The 24,434-nt window shown below is 39.9% G+C and overlaps 1 protein-coding gene across 4 annotated transcripts in view; it reads left to right on the plus strand.

Moving 5' to 3' along the window:
• The first annotated feature begins 827 nt into the window (after positions 1–827).
• Positions 828–24,434, plus strand: part of GABRB2 (gamma-aminobutyric acid type A receptor subunit beta2) — a 145,318-nt gene continuing 121,711 nt past the window's right edge. For 3 of the 4 annotated variants that reach the window (XM_053991137.1, XM_053991139.1, XM_053991140.1), the window contains exons 1-4: positions 828–1,227; positions 2,014–2,246; positions 2,373–2,464; positions 3,333–3,400. In XM_053991137.1, the coding sequence (XP_053847112.1) occupies positions 2,170–2,246; positions 2,373–2,464; positions 3,333–3,400 (237 nt within the window). In that variant the 5' untranslated portion in view covers positions 828–1,227; positions 2,014–2,169. The remainder of the gene's footprint in view (positions 1,228–2,013; positions 2,247–2,372; positions 2,465–3,332; positions 3,401–24,434) is intronic. The other variant, XM_053991138.1, reaches the window with a different exon arrangement.

Here is a 24,434-nt window from a genome sequence, read left to right on the forward strand (position 1 = left end):
GCGCGGCGGTCGGAGGCACCGCCAGGGCGGGAGCGGGGCACGCTGTGCTCCCCGCGCTGGGAGCAGCGCCAGGCTGGCTCTGGCAGGACGGGCGGCGGGGGAGGCCCCGCTCCCGCGGCAGGTGGATGCTGCGGAGCTCGGCGCGGGGCTTCCCCGCTCCCGAGCGCTCCGGCCAAGGTAGCTGTCGGTCTCTATTAAATGGCTGCCTGCTTTTCGGGGCTGCCGGCTGCTTCACGGTTTGGCTGTTTATTTTTTTTTTTTTTTAGCAGCTCCGCCGTCTCTCGGGGCCAGCTCCCTGCCCTCCACCCCGCCGCTTCTCTAGGTGAGGCTTCATCCCACCGCCTCGCCGTCCGCCCCCACCTCAGCCCTTCCTCCCCTCGCCCTTCCCGGGGAGCCGCCGCCGCCTCTTCTCTCCGAGCATCCCCCCGGGCCCGCACCCCTCCTGACTCTCCTGCTCCCGGGCCAGGGTGCGCCTGGATGTGGGCTGGGGCCGGCCCGGCCCGGCCGTGCGAGGCGAATCGCGGCTCTCCCGGGGAGCAGGAGGCGGTGGCCGGTCCGGGGGCTGCGGGGTAGGGCAGGGCAGGGCAGGAGCTCCGGAGCGCCTCAGCCCCGCGCCGGGGACCGCGCCGTGCCGGGGAGCGAGCGGCTCTCCAGCCCGCCTCGATCTCTGTGCAACACCTTCAGCCTTGTCCCTCCCCCACCACCCGCCGTTTTTTCTTTTTTTTTTTTTTTCTTTCCTTTTCCTTCTCCTTTTTTTTTTTCTTTTCCTTTTTTTTTTTTCTTTTTTTTTTCCGCTCCTCCACTCTCCTGCAGCGAGTTAAATGTTAAATATTTCTTTTGTTAATTGACGCTCAAAGTGTTCCCAATCCCTTTCCCGCACCGCCCGGGCCGACCGAGGACGTGTGCACGCCCAGATCCGCTCGGTGAAGCAGCACAGATCCGCGGGGCCGAGCGGGTATGTGCGTGAGGAGGAGGAGGAGGTGGTGTAAAAGGAGCGACGGGCACAAAGCAGATTTGAGAGGAATAATTTAACTCCGGTGTTTGTTGTTTTTCATGGGTTTGTTTTTTCCCTTCTCTCTTTCTCCTTTCTATCTCGTTTTCTGCTCAGGATTTAAATGTCACTCAAAGCATCCCCAGATCAGCTTTCCGCTCGTCTCCGGTTTCTTCCGAGGCATTAATTGGATCACACGCTGCATTTGAAGAGCCCTGGGTGTTTTACCCGCTAAGGTAAGTGGGCTTATGCACCTACATGGGGTCTGGATGGTCACTGAAAGCCTTTCGGGGTGGTGTTTGTCTTCCCCTTGGTCCCCCTCCCCCAGCTCCGTGGGCAGGTTTCGTTCTACCTGAAGAACTCGCATCCCCGGGTTAAACGTCGGTCGATATAGGGAAAATGCGCCGGGGGGCAGCGGGGTCGCGGGGGCCCCGCGCCCGCCCCTCAGGCACCAGCCAGCGACCAGCGGGAGCCGGCGGTCGCAGCCGGCGACCCCCTCAGTTCCCAGCGCCTCTGCTCCGGGAATAGCGCCTGGCATCACAGTAAGGAAAGAAACAGCCTAATCCCCCTCTTACAAGAAACTATTCGTCATCATTTTTTTTTTCCTCCGTGAGAAATATTGTAGGCGCTCATCTCCCTCCTCCCCCACCGCCCGCCCCCGTTGCCAGCGCCGGCTCCTTTTGCCCGCACCTCTCCTCGCTTCAGGCGGTTCTTTCCAGGGACTAAAAAGTTAAGCTGCCCCCTCTCTCCCCCCACCTGCCCCCATACGTACGCAGTGCATTCTCCTTTTTAACTATTCTCCCTGTGCCTAATCCGAGTCCGTCCAGCCCCCCCAACGCTTAAACTAGGTTGCAAAGCCGCTGTACCCTGCAACTCCTAAAACTTCTCTTCTTGCTGTGATTTATATTCTATAATAACAAAAAGGACAACAAAAATATACTGGATCCTCCTGTGGATTACTTTTTTTTTTCTTTTTTAAATAATGCATTTCCTTCTTCCCCTTTAATTTTTTTTTTTCCAAGGAAATTTGCTCCATCTCCAGCAGCAACCACTGCTCCTTTTGATGTTGTGGTACGCCGTGCGCATGCGCTTCACATTAGAATTACTGCACTGGCCAGAATAAGTTGGATCTCTTCTTCTCTTCACTGAAACCCTAAATCATATCAAAAGCTAAAGGGATGCTGAGAGTCCGGAAAAAGGGTTACTTTGGGATTTGGTCATTCCCTTTAATAATAGCTGCGGTGTGTGCACAGAGGTAAGTGATTAAGGTATCTCTTTTCCTTTACTTTGAATTGCAGGGCATGCTACTGCTGAGAGAAATGTACAGCTGGGGGCTGAGAAATCAGAAATAATACAGTATTATTCTTTCTTTTTTCTTTAGTGTCAATGACCCTAGCAATATGTCACTGGTGAAAGAGACCGTGGATAGACTGCTGAAGGGCTATGATATTCGCTTGAGGCCAGATTTTGGAGGTAATTTGACTGCTTTTGCATAAGAGAGGTTGCATATCCGGGCTGGGTGCGTTGTGTATGGGGGCGGTTTCAAACGTCTTGTGGGTGCTGTTGCTTTGGGGGGTGTGCGTGTTGCCATTTCCTGTAGCTGATCCGAAGTTAAGACCATTGTTTCTCAATTTTCTTAGCAAAGGATGCTCTTAATGCGATCACTTAAATTACTTGGATATTCGTAATCGGTCCCTCATTGTGTGCGTGTGTGAGATGATACTTTACTAACCTGTAATTAAACCCTTGTTTGACTGGTTTTATCGAGATGCAAATCTCTCTTAAATTCACCCATCATTTGCTCCTTGCAGCCTAATGTGCCTGTGATCACAGTTACTATTTTCGAGTACAAGATGTGCCGTTAAGTGATACAAAAATGTCATTTAACCCCCTGCGTGCTCCCACTTCCAACTAGTTTGTTTATTTCGGACGCGTTCTCTGTGGGTGGCCCTGTCCCCCCCCATCCCTCCCTCGGGGCTCGGTGCCCGCCGTCCCCGGGGCGCGGTGCTGAGCGTGCCGCGGGGCTGTGGCGGCCGCGGAGGCCGGCGCAGGGGCGCGCAGGGGCGCGGAGCGGGCGCGCCGGTGCCGGCACGTGTGCGCTGTTACATAAAGCACCGCCACGGCCCGGGCAGCGAGCGGTCCCGCGGGCGCGGTGGGACCCGGCTGGGGAGGGCTTGGGGGGGGGGGGGGAAGAGGGGGGGAGCACTTTATGCCTCCCTCCTGACTTTCTGGTCGTGTTTAAGCGCTGTTCCATATGCACGCTGTGTTCGCCCTGCTAACTCTGGAAAGAACGAGTTAAGTTCTTCGAGATCACATTGCGGACCATCTTGTTGGTTTGCAGGTCCCCCAGTGGCTGTTGGCATGAACATAGACATTGCCAGTATAGATATGGTCTCGGAAGTCAATATGGTGAGTACTTAGGGTTTGGGGCTGCTTGTTCTCTGAGGGGGTGGCTGCCGCTTCCCCCGCCCCTGCCAAGGCGGAGCGGTGCCCGCGGGCGTGCGGGGACCCGGCGCGGCCTCCTGCCCCGGGGAGGCGCCGGGGCGGGGCACAGCGGCTGCTCGGGGGTCGGCGGGGGGTCGGGGGCGGCCTTCCCCCGTTGCCGGCGGCGGCTCCCGGGCGGGGAGCGGCGGATCCCGGGCGGGGAGCGGCGGCTCGGAGCGGCGCGGAGCGGGGCCGCGCGGGGCCGCTCCTGCGGCAGCCCCGGGGGCGCGCCCGCCCTCAGCGCCTTCCCGCGAGCAACGGCGCCCCCTGCCGGCCCCGCGCGCGCACCGCACCCGCGCCCCGCGCAGCCGCCGCGCCGTGAGCTGAGCGCGGTCAGCGCTTCCCGCTGCCCTTCTTGTGTGCCTTGCTGGAAAAAACCATCAGGCGTTGTCTCTTAGCCGTGCACTTTCGATTAAAAACAAAAAAAAAGAGGTTTTTGCTTCTGTGTGTGTTCAAAACTTACCTTTTTTTTTTCCCCCTAGCCTGACATTGTTTTGGATGGTGATGAAAGAGTCGATGATTTTAGAAGTTTAACTTTTCCAGGATGTTTGTCTCTCTTGCCTAAGTACTTGCAACTGACTCTGCTCAAATACTGAACTTGTTCAGAACGTAGTAATTTGACGTGTTTCTTTCTGTGTTTCACTTACATCCCCTGGGAGACTAATGAGATGTGGAGAAAATTGGACAAGTCTGATTCATACTTTAGAAAAAGCTGTTCTTGACTTAGATGAAACTTTACTAACATTTAGGTTTATTATTTGGAAATGTTTGGGGTCAAGTTTTGAAGTTTTTATCATAATTTCAATGTTAATTGGTTAAGCACATGGAATTTGGCCTAACAGTCATAGGGGCTTATAAAGAATGACAAAAGACACCAAAGCATAGTAGCACATGATACAGAAGTGATGCAAAATAAATGTGATTTTGTCAAGTATTTGTGAATGGAAGTTTGTTGCTCAAAGCAAACTTTCCAGTATTCTTGAAGAGGTTTCAAGTAATACAAATGTGATTTTTGGGCTGTTGCTGTAACTGTTAACCATGCATTTGAAAATAATGCTAGCAAAGCTATCAGTTGTTTTAATATCATTGTACTACTAAAATATTTAATTCCTCAGTGTCATGCTTGGGTTCTCAGAGATGTTGCACTGGATGAATTGGCAAACATTTGTTCTCAAACTGAATGACTTGTGTGATGTACAGGAGTTTTTTTCTATAATGTAAAATAAAGCCCTTGGCCTAATTTGAGGATAACATTACAGGTGATTTTACTGTGAGTTAGGGAGGTGTTGGTGACAGAGAGATTGATGCTGGTCTTTTTCAAGATACCAGGAAATCTAAATAATTTCACCTTCTGAAACATTACTTCTGGAAAATTCTAAGTGGCTAAAAGGGGCTTCCAAACTTTGTATCACTAAACTTGTTATCTAGTGTTCTACCACCAGGAGCTTTAAGTACAGAGGAAGAAAAGTACATTGTATTATAAACCTCTTGGTTTTCATTGAGAGAACTGTGGGTAGGAGTAAAGGGGACACTGAGTTGTTTCTTAGCCAGCCCTGAGCAGTGAGGGAAGGATTAGGGTTCCTTGTTGGGGCTGCAGTCTACCAGGTCAGTGTTATATCCTCCCATCCCTTCAGAGCTGGAAAGCTGATGTGAAAAAATGGTAAAAAATCTTTTGAATCTTTTCTTTGTTTCTTTAAATGGTGTCTAGACATTGGGTCTCCCATTAAAGGTGATATCATATCAGAATACTGTGATCTGATACTTACAGCCTAACTATATAAGGCACTATTATTTTTAGTATTCTGTAGTCAGTTTATTGTGTTTCTATAATGAAATGTTTGATCTTTCTGAAAAAAAGTCTTTTCAGACTATCCACAGAACTCAGAGGAGGGACTGCATATACAATTTTGTCCTACTAATTTGCCTAAAGCATTAAGAGTCTTTACTCTGAGAAGCCACCTTTTTCTTAAACCTAGGTAATCATGTTACATAATTTTTTTTTCACTTAAAGTTTCAAAAGAGATACCAAACCAAAATTATAATCTACTTAATTGCAAAATGTAGCACTTGATTTTACAATGCTCTGTATAACATAGCAAGTCCTAATATACCCTGAATATAACCTGAAATGAATGAGGAGAGAGATACAAGGAAACAACAAAATAATTAGAATGCAAGGCCTTGGCTTTTTTGCTTGCAAATTCACCAGAATTTGGAGTAGAAACCAGGAGGAACACCATGGAATGCCAGCTGATGCAAAGCCTTCTGAGATAACCAGAGACACAGAAAGAATCTTTTGGATTTAGGGACCTGTTTTTTTCTAAGCATGGCCTTGCTGTGGCTTTGTTTGTAGTCATGGCAAACACTACTGTCTTTAGATAAAGGCAGATCATTGCCTGGACTCATGTACCAACATTATTGGGATCAAACTTCTGCCTTGGGAGAAAGGCTAAATAGTCATAGTGATTCAGCTTGAGATAATTTCTATTAATTTTAATGTTTATTTATTTTAAAATTACATTTCTTTCTCAGATATATGATATATTGCAGCTACCACATAAACTTGTGCCACCCTGCAGGGAGAATGTTTATGTCACTTCAGTGTCATGAAGTAAATAATGAACATGGATTATGAATGAACATAATGAACATCATGAATCATCCTGTTGAACAGGATAATTTAGACTTGTTCTTATAGAAAGTAAAAGTATGTTAAGGATGTTCAAGAATATTATTGTTGACTTTGAATTCTTAAAGAGGTGATAAGTACTTGCATCATAAAGAACTCAGAGTGTATAAGGCTTTACAGGTGCCTTATAATTTTTTCTTTTATGCAACAGAGCTGAAACTGTGAGATGTTTATCTTAGGTAGTCAGAAACTTGAACTAGCATTTGTCTGAGTTTACAGAAATGGTTTCAAAGTACTGGTACTTTGTTCCATAATTTGTTCCAACTCTGGGGAATGCACATGAGAAAAGTGAGAACTTCAAGTTTTTGTGGTTATCAACAAATATCATGACTATTTGGACTAATTTCTTTGTGTTCTGCAAAGAAGAAATATACAGCAGGTATTTTATGTGATACAGGAATGATTATGGCTAATTCCACTCACCACCAGGTTCTGCAATATTGTTAAGTTTATCCTTTATTGTAGTTATATTATAGATTTCCTTAGGGATTCTCTTACTCAGGTGACAATGGAGAATAAAGATGGAGACCTGTGAAGGCTACTTAAATGATTTTCCTGGCCTAATGAATTTGATGTTGTGTAAGATTAGCTATGGTGCAGTGAGTCTAATGCAATGTTCACATTTCCACATTTTCCTCTCAGTTAATTTTTGGAATAGACCCCTTGAAAATGTAGCAATGAAGACTATTCTCCATTCTAATTTTCTCCCTTTTTCTCCCAACTAGTCCCCCATAAACTCTTTGTAAAAATTGTTACAGGTTCATTAAGAAGTACAGAAATAAATTTTCTTCCCTAGCCACCCCTGAAGATTCTGCATAACATGTTGTGCATTTTATCTATCTAGATAAGACATGAGGATTTCTATGGATAATGGTCATGTGTTAGTTTTCAGTGTCTTGGCTTATTCCCTATTAAATAGGTCAACATTTCCTTTTTTTTTTTTTTTTTTTTTCTCCCTTGGTCCATGGCTATTCTGGGATTCTGGTACAGAATGTCTTGAAAAGAGAGAGAAATATTCTGTAGCTACAGATTTTACTCAGGAACTATATGCTTGCTGAGATTGGGTTGTATACATGTCCTGGGGTGGCTCTATCATCCACTATCACTATTGTCTGGTTTTTTTGTCTAGCTATAAGTATAATTAAATACAACTATTCACACTGTGGGTCATTGGGGTCTGCAGAGAGGAATCTGAAGCGTTTATTTAATTCCCTGTGTTTGCTTGCCTAGTGTGCAGGTTTTGGCAGATGGAGTCAGTAGTGTGTGTGGAGTTAGAGATGATATATTGGTTTGTCTTAGTGGGGCCATTACCGTTGATTGAGAGCATAATCCTTCCATCAAGTGGGAGCTGGAGAAACAAAGGAGCTGTTACCATCTATCAGGGAAAGGTTTATTTCTTAGTGTGTGCCAAGTTTTACGTAGCAGAGCCTGATAGCTTTAAAGCTCTAAGAAGAAAAAAAAAGAGCTTTTTATTTTTTCTAATATTATATTTCACTTCTGTATTTGAGACAATAAGTACAATACTCATAGATCAAAATATTCTCAGAAATGTGCAGGCATAGCTGTAATTTGCTGGTAGACCTCTGATTTTTAGTTGCTTTTGATAATGGAAGCCCACTACTGGTTTACTTAAAATATCTCCTTTTTCTTGAGGTATTTTCAGTAGGGGACATTAACAAAGCTCAGGGTTTAGATTATGAAATAGGTTTAGATAATGAAAACAGAAGCTGTGTTGCTGCCTCTCAAGTAGCAGCAATTATCTTTATGTGTGTAAAGGGAATAGATAGCTTGTGATATAAAAACAAATGGGGATTAAGTGGTAAGAAAATAGGGTGGAGCTGTTCCAAACCCCAAAACTTCATGGAAAAGTCCTAATAGAGAAAAAACAAAAAGAGGAAAAATTGTCCTATATACACTGGTGTAGAAAGAGATGAGGAAAATAGTCATTAAAATGGTTTTTGTCAGCAATATCTTATTTTTTAAATCCTTCCTAGTTGTTTATGTTGCTAATCATATTCTATAGAGAAGAGAAAGGAGAGAACAGGGCTGAAAATGCATTGAAAATGAAATATTGGAATATTGAGAAGGTGCTGCTTTGCTAAATACTTCTGCTGCCAGAGACAGTTGGTTTTATTAGTTTCTCTGTGTCATGAGTGCATATGTTTCTTCACATAAAACTGCATTTCTCAGCAGACAGTTTGAATTTGGCTCCTGTCAAATTATTGTGCTTATGCATTACTGACTCATACTGAAATGTGTCTACAGAGACTTCTGTGAATGCAGAGCAGGTGATGTAGATCTTAGAAGTGAGAACTTCTTTTTACTGAAAACCTTGTTTCACCTTTTCCTTCAGTTAAACATCACATGACATTTTTGAACTGAACTAAATTACATTAGTATGGATTTCCAGTTTTTGTTATTACATGCCTCTAATTCAGGCATTTTCCTTTCTTAGCTTGCAGGTATGTGAAAATTAATAAGAGCTCCTATATCAAAATAAAATATTTATTCTTGAGGACCAAAATGAGTCTTCCTATTGACACTCCAGATGTGGATTAAAGTTTTCATGCTGGTTTTGCTAGAATATATGTAGCCACAGCATGAAAAGATTCATCTAGAACATATATGCAGGAATATAGTGAGTTTGTAACTGCTTTTAAAAGATAGTTCACAAGTAATAAATTATTATGTATATTTATATATATATTATGTGTATCTATGTTATACATCTCTAGAAGGATGATATAATTATCATTTTTCTTTAAGGTCAATATAAATGGTTTGTTAATTGGATTGCTCTTTCAGGGTGCTATAGTGTTGCAAGAAGTTAATCAGTAGAAAAATCTTCTTGTTTGGTTGTTGGTGGTGATTTTTCAGTGATCACTCTCTTCTGCAGACCAGGGGATGGTTGTTAGTAATTTAAAGAGATTGCCTTGGAGGTGATTTGTACTACTGAATTAATAATTATTGTCTTCTGGGTTTTTTTTTTGTTTAGTTTTGTTTTTTCCTTTAAGAAAGCTCAGATCTATAAATATTGAAGTGTTTTGGCTCTTGCCACAGAAGAAAAGATAAATTTATTTTTAATGTATTTTATGGGCAGTGTCTTGGTGCTAATGCGTGGGAATGAACATGAAGTGCACTTGTTAGCTCCTGCTATAGGCTGCTTTATTTCATAACTCCTCTATTGAAAATCACATAAAATCTTTATAGATGAGCTGTGTAGTAGAATAAAAGATTTTTATGTTGTACTCTACAAACTTGTTACAATTTTAAGCTGTTCCAATGGTTGTATTTGTGCTCCTTAGTGACTCCAAAGTCTGTCAGTGCATCATGACTAAATCCTTATTATTCATTCCTCCCTTTCTTATCTTCATACATCATACAGCCCTCTGCAAGGTTTATATTAGAACCTTTAGTATTCAATCTTGTTGAAGTACAGTCTTGTAATCCAGATTCCTAGTAGACTTCCAGTGGTTAATGCTGTAGTTCTCTGCTAGTGCTTGTAAGAATTAAGTAGGCAAGGTTCAGTCCCCTCATTTCAAAGGATGGTGCTCATCCACAAGGTCATTTTTGTAAGTCCCCTTTTAAGACATGAAGACGGTATCTTGATTGTCTTTAGAGGCGATAACTTCAGAAATAGTCACATTTCTGGAGTTATTAAAACTGAAAAATTTGCTACTGTGAGTGGATGCAATCTGTCTGTACCTGTTCCATACAATTATGTATGAATTATAGGCATTAACAAATGATGTCAGTTATGGGTTTGCACAAAGAAAACCAGAACAGAATCAGCCTTTGTGCTCTACTGTAATTACCCTAACTTGTGCAGGGATTCCCACCCTGCTCCCATTTCTTGACAGAGATGCTGTGTGCAGTGGATGGATAACAGCCAGGACAGCACAAGCCCTGCAGGAACAGTGACATAGGGCATATTTACAGTTTCAGTCTTGCCTGACTGAAGGCCAGGGAAGTAGCAGTGCTCTCACTTCACAGCTTTTCCCTACAAAAATCTTTGAATGCAAATTTCCTGGCTAAGTATTTTCAAATTAGTTGAACAATGCAAAGATCCTCCCAAGACTTGGAATCACACCAACTGCATGTAACATTTTTTGTGAGTTTTTCCAATAAGGGTGTAATTAATTCCCCATAAAAACTAGAAGTTCTGTTCTAAATAAGAAAACACTTCATATTCAGGAAATTGACACATATGCAACTGACTATGTAGATCATATTCAGTGTAGTTTATCACAGGCCAGATAAAGCATTGAGAGTGTGAGCTCTTCCACTGTCCCCAGATTTGAAAGAACAGGGGGACTGTGCTATTTCTGTCTATTTTGAGCTTCTTTTTGCATAACTCCATCAAAGCTAAGGCCTATTAATTTTTATTCTGTAAATACTGACAGAGGGATTCATTTGTTAGTTTTCAAGTAATAAGATTTTAAGTGTGTGGGGAGAAAAGCAACCCTTCTGAGAGATGCATTTTGCAACTCAAGTGTGTGCTGTTATAGTAAATATGTCATTTCTGAGTCTTTCCACTGATTTTTCCTACATACAAACCACTGATTCTTCGTGATTGTGCTGAAAGACAAACTCAACTTTATAAATTTTGAACAAGTAGAAAAAAATTATAGAAAGCTTGGCCTTGGACAGGAGCAGTATATTAAATTACCCTAATGAAAGCCTTACTTAAAAAATTCAGCTATTTGAAGTGGAAAGTCCTTGTTCCAGTGTCTGCTCTCTGGACTGTTTCTTCCTTCTTGTTTTTTTTAATGAACAGGAATTTCTATTAACCAAACAAATCTGCAACAATGCATTAAACCCCAGAATTTTCCTTCACAATTGGGTGTCCTTATTACTGCTCTTGACTGTCTCTTTCCATGGCCATGTTTTGCATCCCTTGCTGCAGGGCAGCCTGGCTGTAGGGAACTTCCACTCCAGATGGATTGTTAGCCCATGGTGCTTGGGAGTGGAAGAGTTCAGGTGTCAGGGGACCAGAAAAACAGGCCTTGCATGTCATTAATTAACCCATGAAAGGCTGACAACACATCCCTTGCCTTCTCTGTCACTGAAAATGGTTCTGAACGAGAGTAGCCATGATTTTCTGTTACATTAGACATTACCTAAGCACACTGGTTTTGTCTATATTTGCATGAGATTTAAATATTGTCAACCTGTCTGAATAGGCCTCAGTAGGAACCACATGCCTGCTCACTCTTCCTGAGTCGATGTGCAGTACAGATCTTTGTGAACTGGGAAAGTTAAATCATCAAATGGCAGAAACTTGTGAATGTGATATTTTTCAGGGATTAGTCACCACAATTTCCTTGAAGAGTTGGTTTGGGCAAAAGGCCCTAATGTGCAAAATGCTCGAAGTGTTGTTTATTTTTAGATACAGCCCTTGGAGAGAAGTTGTTATTAGGTGTAGAGTTGAGTAAAGGTCATGCTAAGCCCAACTGAGATGAGGTCTTCCAGAAATGCGTGTGGATATTCATATATTTGGGATGTCTCAGAATGGTGACTTGTGGTTTAGATTTCAGAAGTCTTTCTCATTCTATTTCTTGCATTACATACAGCTGTGAAGTAGCCAGAAGTTCCTACTGTTTTCAAGGAACTGAAGGCATCTATTTCTCAGTGAGAACCAGCTATTAAAATGTAGTAATTAAGTACTGGAAAAGATACTAAAGCCTTTTTAAAAACCATTCACTACCATGGATGCACAAGCCTTTGGAAAATCTGATCCTAATTTCTATTGTAAATTAATTTAATTTTTTTTTCCCATGGAAGTTTGAACTGTTTTTTAATAATTGGAAGAGATTCTTTCTTCTTGACTGCGTAAAATTAGTGTTCAGACTTTTTAAATTTTCTGTATATACCTTTAAAAATCAATATTGTTTAAAAAAGGAGACACATTACTGCAATCACAGCAAAAGTAGTGAAATACTGTTAATTCCTTTTGGTCAGTAAGGGTGAATGTGTTGTCATTTGCATAACAGTTATCACCCAATAGTCCAGAAATTGCTATGGTCTACTTTCTAATCCTTACTTGTTTCTTTTATAAATGTATTTTTGAGTTAATAGACCCTGCAGCTCCAAAGAACTTATAGAGTATTGAGGAATTTTTTTCCTCTCCAAAGGAGTGGTGACCCAATAGACTCTGCTGGCTCTCTCAGGTGTGTCAGAATAAGAGTGTTAATCCATGTTTGATGAGATGTGCACCAAAGAAGGCATAAAATTTAAATGGAAGAAAAATAGTTTGAAGGTCCAGTAGATTGAATTCATAAATTAAATAATTTAGGAGTGTAACTGTTTCATTATTCCTTATTAGGAAATTATTTATTCTTTTAGATAATATGCAGGGAAGAAAGAAATAGAATTAAACAAATATGTATGTCTTTTACATACGAAAAGGAACATTTTTCTACTAATTCCATCATTGCTTTTCTAATCATGCAGGTCCAGAAATTACCAAAGAATTTTAATCAGCCTGAAATCTTCCTAAAACTTATGTGACTGTTCAATCTGTTTTACTTTCCAGATGCTCTTTTCACTGATGTTTGCAATGTGAGATACATAATAGAATTAACAATGTAAGTTTGTATCTTGTATTAAATGCTACCTTTGTTTGCTCTAAATAAAATGCTCAACAACCTCAATAAATAGGAAAATTAGGTAAAATTACTCTCTTAATTCTGAAAGAAGCCTTTTCAAAGGTGTGGGATAATTTACTGAATAATGCATAGCTGAGACCCTTCATATTGAGATTCAGCTAAAAATATATTATTATAACTGACATATAAATCCTCAAAAAATAGATTTGTAATGGAAATTCCAGGGGACCTTTTAACTATAATCATTCTTGTTAGCATAAATGCCTGGAAATAAATACAGTTTTCATTAATCTACTATTATGTCACACAAGTGACCAGTTACAGAGAAATCTATAATAATTCTAGTTAGCTGGCTGCATTCAAATCTGCTGTTAAAAGTACCCACCTCTGTGCATAGGCTTTGCAGAATGCTTTTGTGAGCTCAGGTCCCACGTGAGCCTTGTTTTGAAGTCTTAAAATGTGTAAATGTGATGCTGATTTTTCCACAGAGGCTATTTCTGCATGGGTTTCACAGATTTGTGGGCACTTGAGTGACTTGAAATGCAATACAAGATGATTCTTATAATGCCTCAGCCACTAAGTGTAAATGGGACTGGTTAATAGTCTCCAAAAATGTTGCTGTGCAGTAGGTTCTCTTCTGAAGTGAGTAGATGTTACTGGTGGTTTTAATTGGCTGGAAAGTCATAAATAAAACCTTGCTGGCAATTTTAATTTAAGGATATTTAAAACCCAGTTAGTCCAATCATAGGAAGAGTACACTTTTTTTACTCTTGGTCCTGAGTTTGTGCTATAACCAAATGCATTTCTGAGGCAGCATTAGGAAGTTTGTGTGGTTCCTACCAGGGCCAAACTTTGCCTCTTGTTAAATGGGAGACATCACTTGACATCAAAATCTTTCTGGCACTGTTTTTTCACTTTCAGTAAAATGAATAAAAATGAACTTTTTAAAATCATAGAATCATCTGGGGTAAGCTAGATGGTAGTGCAAAGTCTAGAGTAGAATTAAATTTTGATTCATTTTTTTTATTGCATTGATTTTTTGTTAATGCAAAGGTGCATGAACTTTTGATAAAGCATACAGGAGTTTAGGATAGATACCTATGTCCCAGTAATATGCTGTCTGGATAACAGTTTTGTTTATTGATGAAGGCAGCAATTATTTAGTAAAGATTGAGAATATGAGATTTCAATCAAAATTGCTGCTTTTGGATAGGTAAAGGGCTTGTTTTAATCAACATCTCAATTGTTTCATTAAGGAAGTATTTTATATTTTATGTAACTTAAATTACCTCTTGAGTTAAACTTTTTGAAAACAAAGCATGTGTTTATGTGTTTTCTTGTTGAGTAATTCAAATAAGCTGAAATGCAGTCATGGAGTTCTTTGTATTGTACTTTAACTAGAGTGCAAGCCTTTCCTGGTCATAGCTGATCTGTTTCTCCACTGCTTGATCTTGTTCACCCTGTTTGTTTTTCCTTAATTTCTGCCAGCTTGGCCTGGCTTTGCAGTGCCTGTGTCTCCCTCTTCCCCTTGCATGTGTGTGTAAGAAATCCCAGTCATTCACACACCTGGGTCTCTTATTTCATTCTGGCTGATGGAGTAAAATGATGCTCTGTTTGAGCATCGGTGTAAGCATGTTTATAAACAAAACCAGTGGAGTTGTAGTGTGTAAATGTCTGACCATCAGCCTCAGTCTACCTGGCACTGCCCTTGATCATGGCTCTGGCTGCAGCTGTGATGACAACCTGAAAAGGGAGTTCTGGGTGTTCTGCCCTCACATCCTCCTTTGGTGAGGACACACCCAGAAGACAGAAGCATATGTTTGGGGTTAGGCTTGTTAAGTGTTTTGCTGAGCTGTGTCCTTTGGATCATCCTGACTGCAGAGTGGAGGAGGATGTAGGGCGAGTTTTCTGTTGTCACCAATGGCAATGTCATAAACAGGATTATGTCTGCAGTTGTAAGTAGCAGATTAGACAACCATCAAGACAGAAAATTTGTTTTCCAGCAAATATTCCAAGTGATAAAGAACCTTAGGAGAAAAAGATAAAATGTGATATATAGGCAGAGTTGTTTCTATGCAGAATATTTTTTCCAAATTTCCCTGGAGGGATCTGCTGTTCTCTGAGTATCCAAGAAGTTCATTGTGCTTCTGATCAGCTTCCCACACTTTCTCACCCACACTACTTTGCTGTGTCATCTTAATGTCATTTTTAAACACTAACAAAAGTATTTTGTTTATAATGCAGAAACAAAAATCTTGAGAGGGGAAAGAATGCCTTTTGCATGCTATTTTAGCAGATCAAAGCTGACTCATGAGTAGCAAATATGAAGTAATTAATGTATTTAAAATTCACAATTCCTGAGTTGCAAATTTAAGAAGTGTTTTGATTATAGTCATCAGATTCCGTAGACTTTTTAAAATATGATTAGTATTATTTTTAGAAAGTTTACCTTGCTGCAGAGTATTGCATTTAGAATATAGAGGAGTTTAGCAATTTGTAAAGCTAGGTATAAATGGTGTTTTAAATAATCAGCTGTGCTGAATGAAACAGTGTCCAGGTACACTGAAGGCCAAGTGGGAAGGTGGAAAAACTCTTTCTCTGGGGAAAAAATGCCGTTATCATTTAATCTGGTTGGCATGGGAAGTTTTAACCTTTGTAATTTACTGCTTTTTTGATGGCCTGAACTTCCTATAAATACAGGAACATGTCACTGACACCATTGCAGGCAAGCACTCCTGAATGTTTTTATTTGCACCAAAACTAAAAATTTTCAAAATTAGTCAGTTTGCACCACATAGTCAATTTGCAAGGTGAAACAGTAGTTCTTGAGAGGTCAGTAAAACTTCAACCAGTTTCTTCTGAGGAAAAAAGGAGGAAGGTGTTGATTTGGGAGTGAGAGCTTTGTCTTGCTGGCCCAATGTCACAAATGTCTTAAAGAACAGAAAAATAATCCAGTTGCACATGGAATCACTGGCAATATATGAATAGCAGTGGAAGAAAAATTATTTGTGTATCAAATATTATCAGTAGAGAATTACTTAATTTAAGACTTAATTCAATTTTTGTAAAAGTTGACTTCAGCTTTTGACTTTTGCTTGATGGCATTGTGGACTTCCTCTTGTATCAATAAGAGCTTCCAAACTATGGATAATGAAAAGTTGCAGTTTCTTTTTATTTTGAAGTAGCAGCCACCAAGCTGTGGTAATGACCCCTTTGTAAAAATGACAAAGAACTCTTGCTTGAAGGAGATGAACTGCAATTTTTGTCTCAAGTGGGAACTAATAATCCAGCTCCCATGCTATCTGAAAGATTCCCCAAAAGATTTATTTTTAAGTGTCTCTAAAAGCTTCTACAAAAAGCGAGAGAAACATTGTGGGGCTGTCACTAAATGCAGTATTTTATTATAAACTTTTTTCTAAATCTCACTGCTGAGAAAAGCATTTCTAGAACCAGTGGTAGTGTAGTGCAGATGGCAAACTTTCCACTGTGGAAACATCTCCTTCTAGAGAGGCCAAGTTTTATCTCACCTGGGGTTTTTCTTCTGTATATAAAAGCAAACAAATCAAAACAACAAATTCAGGGAAAAAACCCCACAAATCAAAACAACAAATTCAGGGAAAAAACCCCACACAACACTTACTTTTCAGAAAACTTAGAACACAGGTAAGTCTATAATTTACAATAGTAAAATGGCTGGAGTTATATATTTTTATGGGCAAAATTTTACTGGGCTATGTTAGTTTATTTTTATCTTCTGTCTCTGTTTGTGTAGCTGTACTCCTCATATTAAGAGAACTTGAGTCTTAGACGCATTGTCATAAAAAACAGTGGTGTGAAAGAGAAATAAGTTTTTAATTCCTCCTGTCTGAAGACCTCAAAGTAATTTTTTATCAATTTGAGCATTGGAACTCTCTCTTGAGTTAGACCAATGTTACAGGAATTTGTTGTTTCCCAGTTTCAAGTGCACCCATTTCAAATCTCTTGTACTAAATTACTGGTTGACCTTCTAAAGCTGGACAAGGTGAGAGAGGGCAGTGGGTTTTTGTTTACTTTCAATTTGTCCTTACATCTACCTAAAGAAAGAAGGGGAGAGAGAATGAAGCTATTTGTTTACTTTAATTGTGAATGGGCATTCGCTATAATGTCTCTTAGCTTTTATCAATTACAGTAAAAAAGGCACCCCCAGCTGGGAAGAAATGCTGATGTCTGGCTCCAGATCAGAAGGCTGAAGGGATAGCTTTATTAAAACTATACTATATGACATTTATATACTATTTAAAGAGAGACTGTCCTAGTCTACATATTTACTTCTTACTTACCCATCAGCAACTAACAAACTCATGATTCTCTGCTGAGAGCCCGAGCCACAGCTGGATCCGATTGGTCACTGAACCCAAACAACCTTCACCAGAATCCAACCCAGCAATCACTGCAGGTAAACAATCTCCATACCACATTCCACATGGGGAAAACAAAGGAGCAGAGATAAAGATTGTTTTCTCTTTTTCTCTCTGTGCTTCTCCTGAGAGACAGAATTCTGTCTCTCTGTCCAGAGAATGTGAATGTCACAATCAATAGGATGACAATCATTGCTTATCATTATCTTACCATATGATGAAAACTTAAAAAATCTTGGGGAAAAAAACATGTGGATTTCAGAAAGACCTCTCCATCCTTCTGAACTGAATCCTATTTCATGGAATTATCTTGTTTGCTAGACTTCTAGCAGTATGACTGTTACCCATCCAGTAGTTGTAACTTATGTGAGAGCTGATTTTTCTCAGATAGTGGAGCTTGACTATCCTATGTGCCTGGGCTTCCAAAATGCTACTTGTATATTTTTATGTGCTATGGAACAATGGTGCTGTTCCCTCTATTACCTCTGTGCACCCCGACACAGGATTTTGCACAAATGGCTACATTATCAACAAAGCTTCAATTTCACAGTTGCAAACCCTAAAACGTGGTTAGTGACCTTAGAAAATTTTCCCATCCTTCAGCCCCTTTTTCTTCCAAAATTATTTATTACTAATTCAAAGCTGGAATTTACATAGATTATGAAGGTAATGATCATAATAATGAAGGTAAGAACAGTTGCCACATTGCTTCTGTCTCAAACAAAGTCTTCACCAGCAGAAATTAAATTGCTATGTTGGGCTATTTGCCCTCATGTTTTCTAAATATAACTCAACAGCAGTCTTGTTCCTGAAGCCATCTGCATTAACATGTCTAGAGAAAATAAAATATTATATTAGTCATTTATTTTTTAAGTGAGCAAAACTCGGCAAAAATGAAAATAATTTCATAAGGAAATGCCCTTTTAAGCAAAGACAGGATTATTAATGAGCTACAGCAAAGAGGTTTTGTAATACTAGTGATTGTGCTTCTCTCCTGTTTATAGGACCCAACTGTGGATGTGCTTTCAAAATATTATTTTAAGACCTAATTTTGAGAGAGCAGTAATTATTCACCTTGCTCTTAGGGATTTTCACTTCCCCCTTTTTCAGTCTAAAGCATTGTCTCTTAGGAAAAGGGTAATGATTTCTCTGAAGGTGAACCACAGTAGCAGACAGGAGGAGGTTTTAAGTGAACAGGTGGAACTCAGCTAAGCCAATTGTTCCAGCATATCAACAGTATCAGTTTTCCAAAATCACTATTCAAAAATAGTCCTTTAACTAGGCACAGGCAAAATAAAATAACCAGTATTTCTGCTTCTAATGATTAAGCATAATCAAATTTTCTCACTGTTCAGGCCTGCAAAGGTATTCCGGTGAGGGCAGTCATTTAAAAGTAGCATTCTTTTAGTTACTATCACTCAAATTTTGTAGGTTACTATTCAGTATTCCTCTCTTCTACTGAGAAAGGTTATGCTGTCATTACATTGCAAACCAAAACTGTGGACTGCAGTTCTCCCAGGAATTCTGCCTGACAGTGACACACAAAATCCTCAGGATTATCTCTTTGGCTGGTGCTCTGTTGCTGTTGTTACTTTGCAGTTCTTTATTTCTGTGTGATGTTTTTTCTGATTTTTGGGTCCATCTTACCTATTATCTTTCTTTTCTGAATTAAGGTGTGGCAATAGCATAAGGAGATTCATGGTTAAGAATTGGGAGAAAGTTTTAGTTTTCTTACTTTTGGTGTTTTTTTTACTTTGTGTGGGGTTTTTCTGTTTTGTGTTTTGGTTAAGGTTTTGTTTTTGGTTTCTTTTTTTTTTGCTTGTTTTGTTGTTGTTGGTTTTTGTTTTGTTTTTTTAACCCAAGTATTTTTTTGGAGGTACTTTTAGTGTATGTAATAATGGGAAACCTTTCCTCATCATGCTACAGTAGAGGAGGTTTGGCTTATGAAATGCCTTCTTCTTTAGGCATCTGTTGTCAGCAGCTTTCTCTGGGGGCTATTAGTTTTGGCTGCATATGCCTCTTTTTTTGATTAAAACTTATTTTTGTTCAGATATCAACTTGAGAGCTGTAACCATCTTCAGAATGGATATAAGACCTTTAGCTTTATGTGTGTTTATCCATAAACTTCAACTGGGTTATTTTAAAAGATTTGAAATGGTTTCTGCATTGACTGCATTTAAAAAGTCATCACTTACTAGTGACATACACGCAGTAGTAATTGAGCTGGAACATTTGTATGTTTGGAAGTAATCACTCTAAAATATCATTGAGTACCAGCTCCAGATAAATACTGCCTTTTCCCTTTATGACCCTTCTAATGCACCCTTCTATCTTTTCATGTAGATAAAGTTTATTTTCATTTTTATCAACTGCATGCTGTGCATGCTATTCCTTTTCCTCTTGCTTCTTCATAAATGCTCCTTTAGTGGAATGTCAGTGTGTGCCTAGAGAAGGAAAAATGTCTGGAATACAGCATGCAATTCTCTGGGCTGATAAAATAATCTGAGGGCAATTTTAGTGCCTCATCTATTGGATCATCTGGACACTGTTGCAGGGTTCCTCTCAGTTCTGTAAAAAAATATAAAATTTCTTGGGTTATTGGAACTGAACCTGAGTTTCCTTTAGCCATATTTCTGCTTTGAATCCTTGAGCTTGAAAGGCAAATTAAATGTCTTGTTAACATTAAATGGCTGATGATGAAGTTTTGTCCTGGTGCTTGACTGTCTGTAGCACAGAGGGAATCACTAATGTAATGCATGTTTTGTTAACTAAAACGTAGTGACAGCAGCACCTTGGTTAGAGGTTGCTCTGAGTGTTCCACAGTCTGTTTCACAGAAGGGATGACTATGTACTAAATACTACTAACAGATGATTGTTTGTTGACAGTTTCCCCAGATACTGTTAGCCCCTTTTTTTAAACAGCTGGTTTCAAATTTTTCCCTAACACCTTCCAATCCTCTATTGCTGAATGAAAACAGTGCAAGAAAAAAGAAGGAAGATAAGAGCATTAGGAAAGAATGTGAAAAGCACTTCTGTATTACTGTGACTATCCAGTGCTTTGAGAATTTTAATGGAGTACCCATTCATACTGCCTGTAAGAAAACAAATCCAGCACCAGGGGATGTGAGAACATCTGGAGTGCAAGCCAAGTATCTAGGTCAGCAAATGACAGTTAAGTTATTGCTTTTAAATGGTACAAGTTAAGGATAGACAGTGGTTGAGCCTTAGTTCTGCAGGATTATCCTAAAGTCGTGCTTTTTTATTGTTCTTCAGTGATTTAATTTATCTTTCAAGTTGCTGGGAGAACATAATTTTCAGCTTCAGCAGCTTTCCACATGCCATTATTCTATGGCCAAGGTAATTTCATTGATCTTGTTATTAACATGGATCAGAAAGTGTGATTGCAATGGACTTTGTCACAGGGGAGCAACACATCCTGAGAGACGCTTGGAATAAAGAATAATGTGTGTTTGATGTCTGTGTGCTGTTTCTCCAAAGAGGAGAGCTTTTCTTTATATTTTCATAAAATTCTAAATATTTTAAGTGTTTAAGTCCTGTGACATAGGCTTTAGTGCAGCCTGAGGTTATTCTCATGCTGGTAGAGGTCAAGTTTGAGTGGCCTTGAAGATGTGTTATGTGTCTGGGAGGACTTTATTATTCCCTGTGCCCTGGGTTCCCATACTTTCTAATATGTGTAAGTGTATTAGGTTGTATAAAAAATGGTGATGTGAATGGGGAATTCAGTAGAGTAATAATGGACATGTAAAAGTAGTTTTACCAATATGTCAGTCTTTACTATCAATATTCTACAGTTGTACAAAGCCATGTTATTTTTAGCAGATTGTCTGGAGTTAATGTACTTTTAAAAATTGAAATGAATATGTGTGAAATGAATGTAGTTGCCTTCAGCAGAATCTTACCTGTTCTTCTTTAAGTATATTGAAAAGTGCATTGGTCTTATCTCAGTCTTATCCTCCAAACAGTTGCACTTTAAAAATAATTCTAGTTTGGGTATGAGGGCACTTGAATCATACACACATACACTACAAGCAGCCTTTAGAGTCATTACATTCTGATGGAGAAAGAATACGTGTAGGAACATGGATAAGAAAACTGGAAATACAAAATTTAACTTAGAACTGTGCACTGTAGCTGTTCTTACATTGGGGAGTACCTTATTTTATGTAGAATTTTATTTATGACTAGGCATTTTTCAGAGTAAGCATCAAGATAGCAAGATACAACATGTATGCCTTATTCCTGTCTAACACATTTATAATCCATAGCATTTTCACTTAGCTGAGAAATGTGTTTCTTTGAATACTTTCTGCCCCAGCTGATTATCTCTGTTAACTGCAATGTAAAAAAGCTGGCATAGCTTTGTATCTTTGTGTAAGCATGTTTTGTACTCTGTAGAAAGCAAAGCAGGAAACAGATCAGCAGTGGGGCTGTGCTCTGCTTACCTAAAACACAGCTCATTCTTTATGTATTCCTAAATTCTTATAAAGAAGTCTCTTGAAAAATTTATTAATTTTTGTAACAGAAAATAAAGAAAGAAAGGAAAGAATGCATAGAACAAGCTAAAATTAGTGAACAGCTAATGGCCTGCTTGTTGTTCAGGGCTATGTGCAGCTGACAAGTGATGTGCTGGCAGACTGCAGCCAATTTGCATTAAAAGTCCACACGGGGTGGAAGCAATCTGCAACTTCTCATGTGGGAAAGCACAGGTGAGCAGTGCCAGGACCTGAGGGGATGGCCTGGAGCTGTGTCAGGGGAGGTGTGGCCTGGATAACAGGAAAAGGCTCTTCACCCAGAGGGTGGCTGAGCACTGAACAGGCTCCCCAAGGAGGAGGTCACAGCACCAGCCTGACAGAGCTCAAGGAGTGTTTGGACAACACTCAGGCACAGAATGTGACTCTTGGGGTGTCTTGTGCAGGGTCAGGAGTTGGATTTTGGTGATCTTTGTGGGTCTCTTCTAATCCAGAATATTCTGTTATTCTGTAAAGGAAATTTTTGTTTATGTATTGTGAAAGCCTCAGAATAACATATATAAAAATCTCCAGAAAAATTCTTGCACTCCAAACCTCTTCTGGCACTTTGGAGTTGTCACATAATTCCAGATCTATACTCCTGATGAAATTGTCACTTTTACTGAGAACACACTTGTTGTCATCAATCTGTGCTTTAAGCTCTGTGGGGCTGTTTTCAGGGACCAAGAGCTGTGTAGCATCCTTATGGCATGTGCTGGAGCTGATGGCAATTGGGCTTCATGGGCTCCCCAGGAATTACTTCTTATCTCTCAGCTCTCAATTGGAGATTGAAAGTAATGATGAAAGGCAGAAGTCTGTACTATATTAGAAATCGTCACCTCTGGTTTTGGGCACACACTCCAAACTAGTGTTTGCAATGCAATTAAAAGTCACTGTCATTTCAGAGGACCTTAATTATATGAAAAGTGTGGCTCAAGAAAGCTTCAGTATCTCAGTAATTGAGTTTGGATTTAAAGTTTAAAAAAAAAGTCTAAGTGAAGTGAGTCACATAAAACCAGCAGGCTCTTAGTGATGGATGGTTCCTCTAGACTACAGCTGCATGCCTTAATCCCCTCCTCAGCAGCAGTGTGGACTGGTTCCATTCCATAAATAGTCCTCCTGGTAGAAAATTTTGTCTTTATTTCCACACTTCATTTGCATAATATCTCAGTGGAAATGTTTTCAGTTGAGATAAGAATGAAAACATTGGAGTCTGAAAACTGTGAAACACATTTTAGAGCAGAAGCCATTAGCTTTCATGTTGTCAGTTTTTCTTAGCTGATGTTTAGTAGTCAGAATAGTGCTTTGTTTCTTAATTCTGCTTTTAATTTTTATGACAGGAAGTCAAGTGAACCAAGAGCTAAAGAAGTGAATGAAGTTTAACAAAATAAACTCGAATTAGCAATATCATTTTGTTGCTGTGTGCAATGTATAACTGATTCATGATGTGATGAGAGTAAGGACAGATCTCAGTTTTGTCTGCAATCACTATGAATGAATAACTGATCTTACTGGCCATATCACCTGTGTTACCTTTCTGTCCTCAACATTTTATTTTATCTGGACATTTTGGAGATGAGGAATTTTTTTCAGTGTTGAATGTGGATCTGTTCCCTTTTTGGGAAATTCCACCTTTTCCTCTTTGGTCACGTGTTTAGTTTATAAATTGGGAGGTATATAGGAGGAATTAAGTGCTCTAAATCAAGGTTCAGGTTCTTCATTTGTTCTCGCTCACCCTTAGCTAACCTTTGTGAAAAAGAGAGAGTTGGATTTTGCTTTGAGCTTCTGGCATACTCTCCTTCTGAAGGTCACCTGCATTTGCTCCCCCATCCTTCTGTGTGGGCTTGTGACCTGACAGCTGCTGCCTCCTGTTTGCAGGGAATTCACTTTCTGGAATATTCCCCATTTCTTACTCATGACTTCTCATACCCTTTAGTAGAGCGATTGTTGAGGATTTTTGATGGGAAATGAGAGCTGTGGTTTCATGAGCACATGTCTGTTCAAGATTGCAACATCCTTAGAAGCAGGTGAGTGGTGACACAGGTATCTGTGTCAGAACCACACAGAGTTTGAGGGTTTCTTCTTTTGAAGTGTGTTATTCTCATCTACCTGCCATATTCTGAACCTTATTGCATAAAATGCGTGTCGAGACAAAAGACAAAATGTTGATTTTAAAATGTAAGATACCTCTACTTTCTACAGAGGGAAACAGTCATTTCTGGAGCATTCTGCTGTGCATATAATTGCATGTGTTCCTGTTGGTGAATTTGCATTTTAATTCAGAAGCACTACAATAAGAAAGAAGTCATCTGGCCAGTGCTGAAAAGTGCAAAATGACACCAAGGAGGTTCGTTTAGAGAGCGATTTGAGTGAGGGAGTCAGGCCTATTTTAGAAGGTGCATATAGGTACTTAACTGAGGACCACAACACCAGGAGGCCAAGCAGGTGGCCTGTGAGGAGTCAAACAAACCTGATGACTCAGGTGGAAAAAGCTATGTATAATTGAAAAGCACAGCATTTCTGGTTTTTGAGGTCAAAGTCTGTGAAGATGCAGCTTTGGAACTTTGAACAGTTGAATGGTGTGATATGCAATGGGCATTTTGAGGCATAGACCATTCTCTTGTTATGTATTTGGCCCAGTCCAAGCCTACTGGGGCTTTAATTTGCAGTGAGTTTTAGAGTACTATCCACAGGCAATAACATTTGCACAATAACATTTGTGCACTTACTGCTGTC

The sequence above is a fragment of the Vidua macroura genome, chromosome 15 (genome assembly GCF_024509145.1).
Source record: "Vidua macroura isolate BioBank_ID:100142 chromosome 15, ASM2450914v1, whole genome shotgun sequence".
NCBI classification, from domain to species: domain Eukaryota; kingdom Metazoa; phylum Chordata; class Aves; order Passeriformes; family Viduidae; genus Vidua; species Vidua macroura.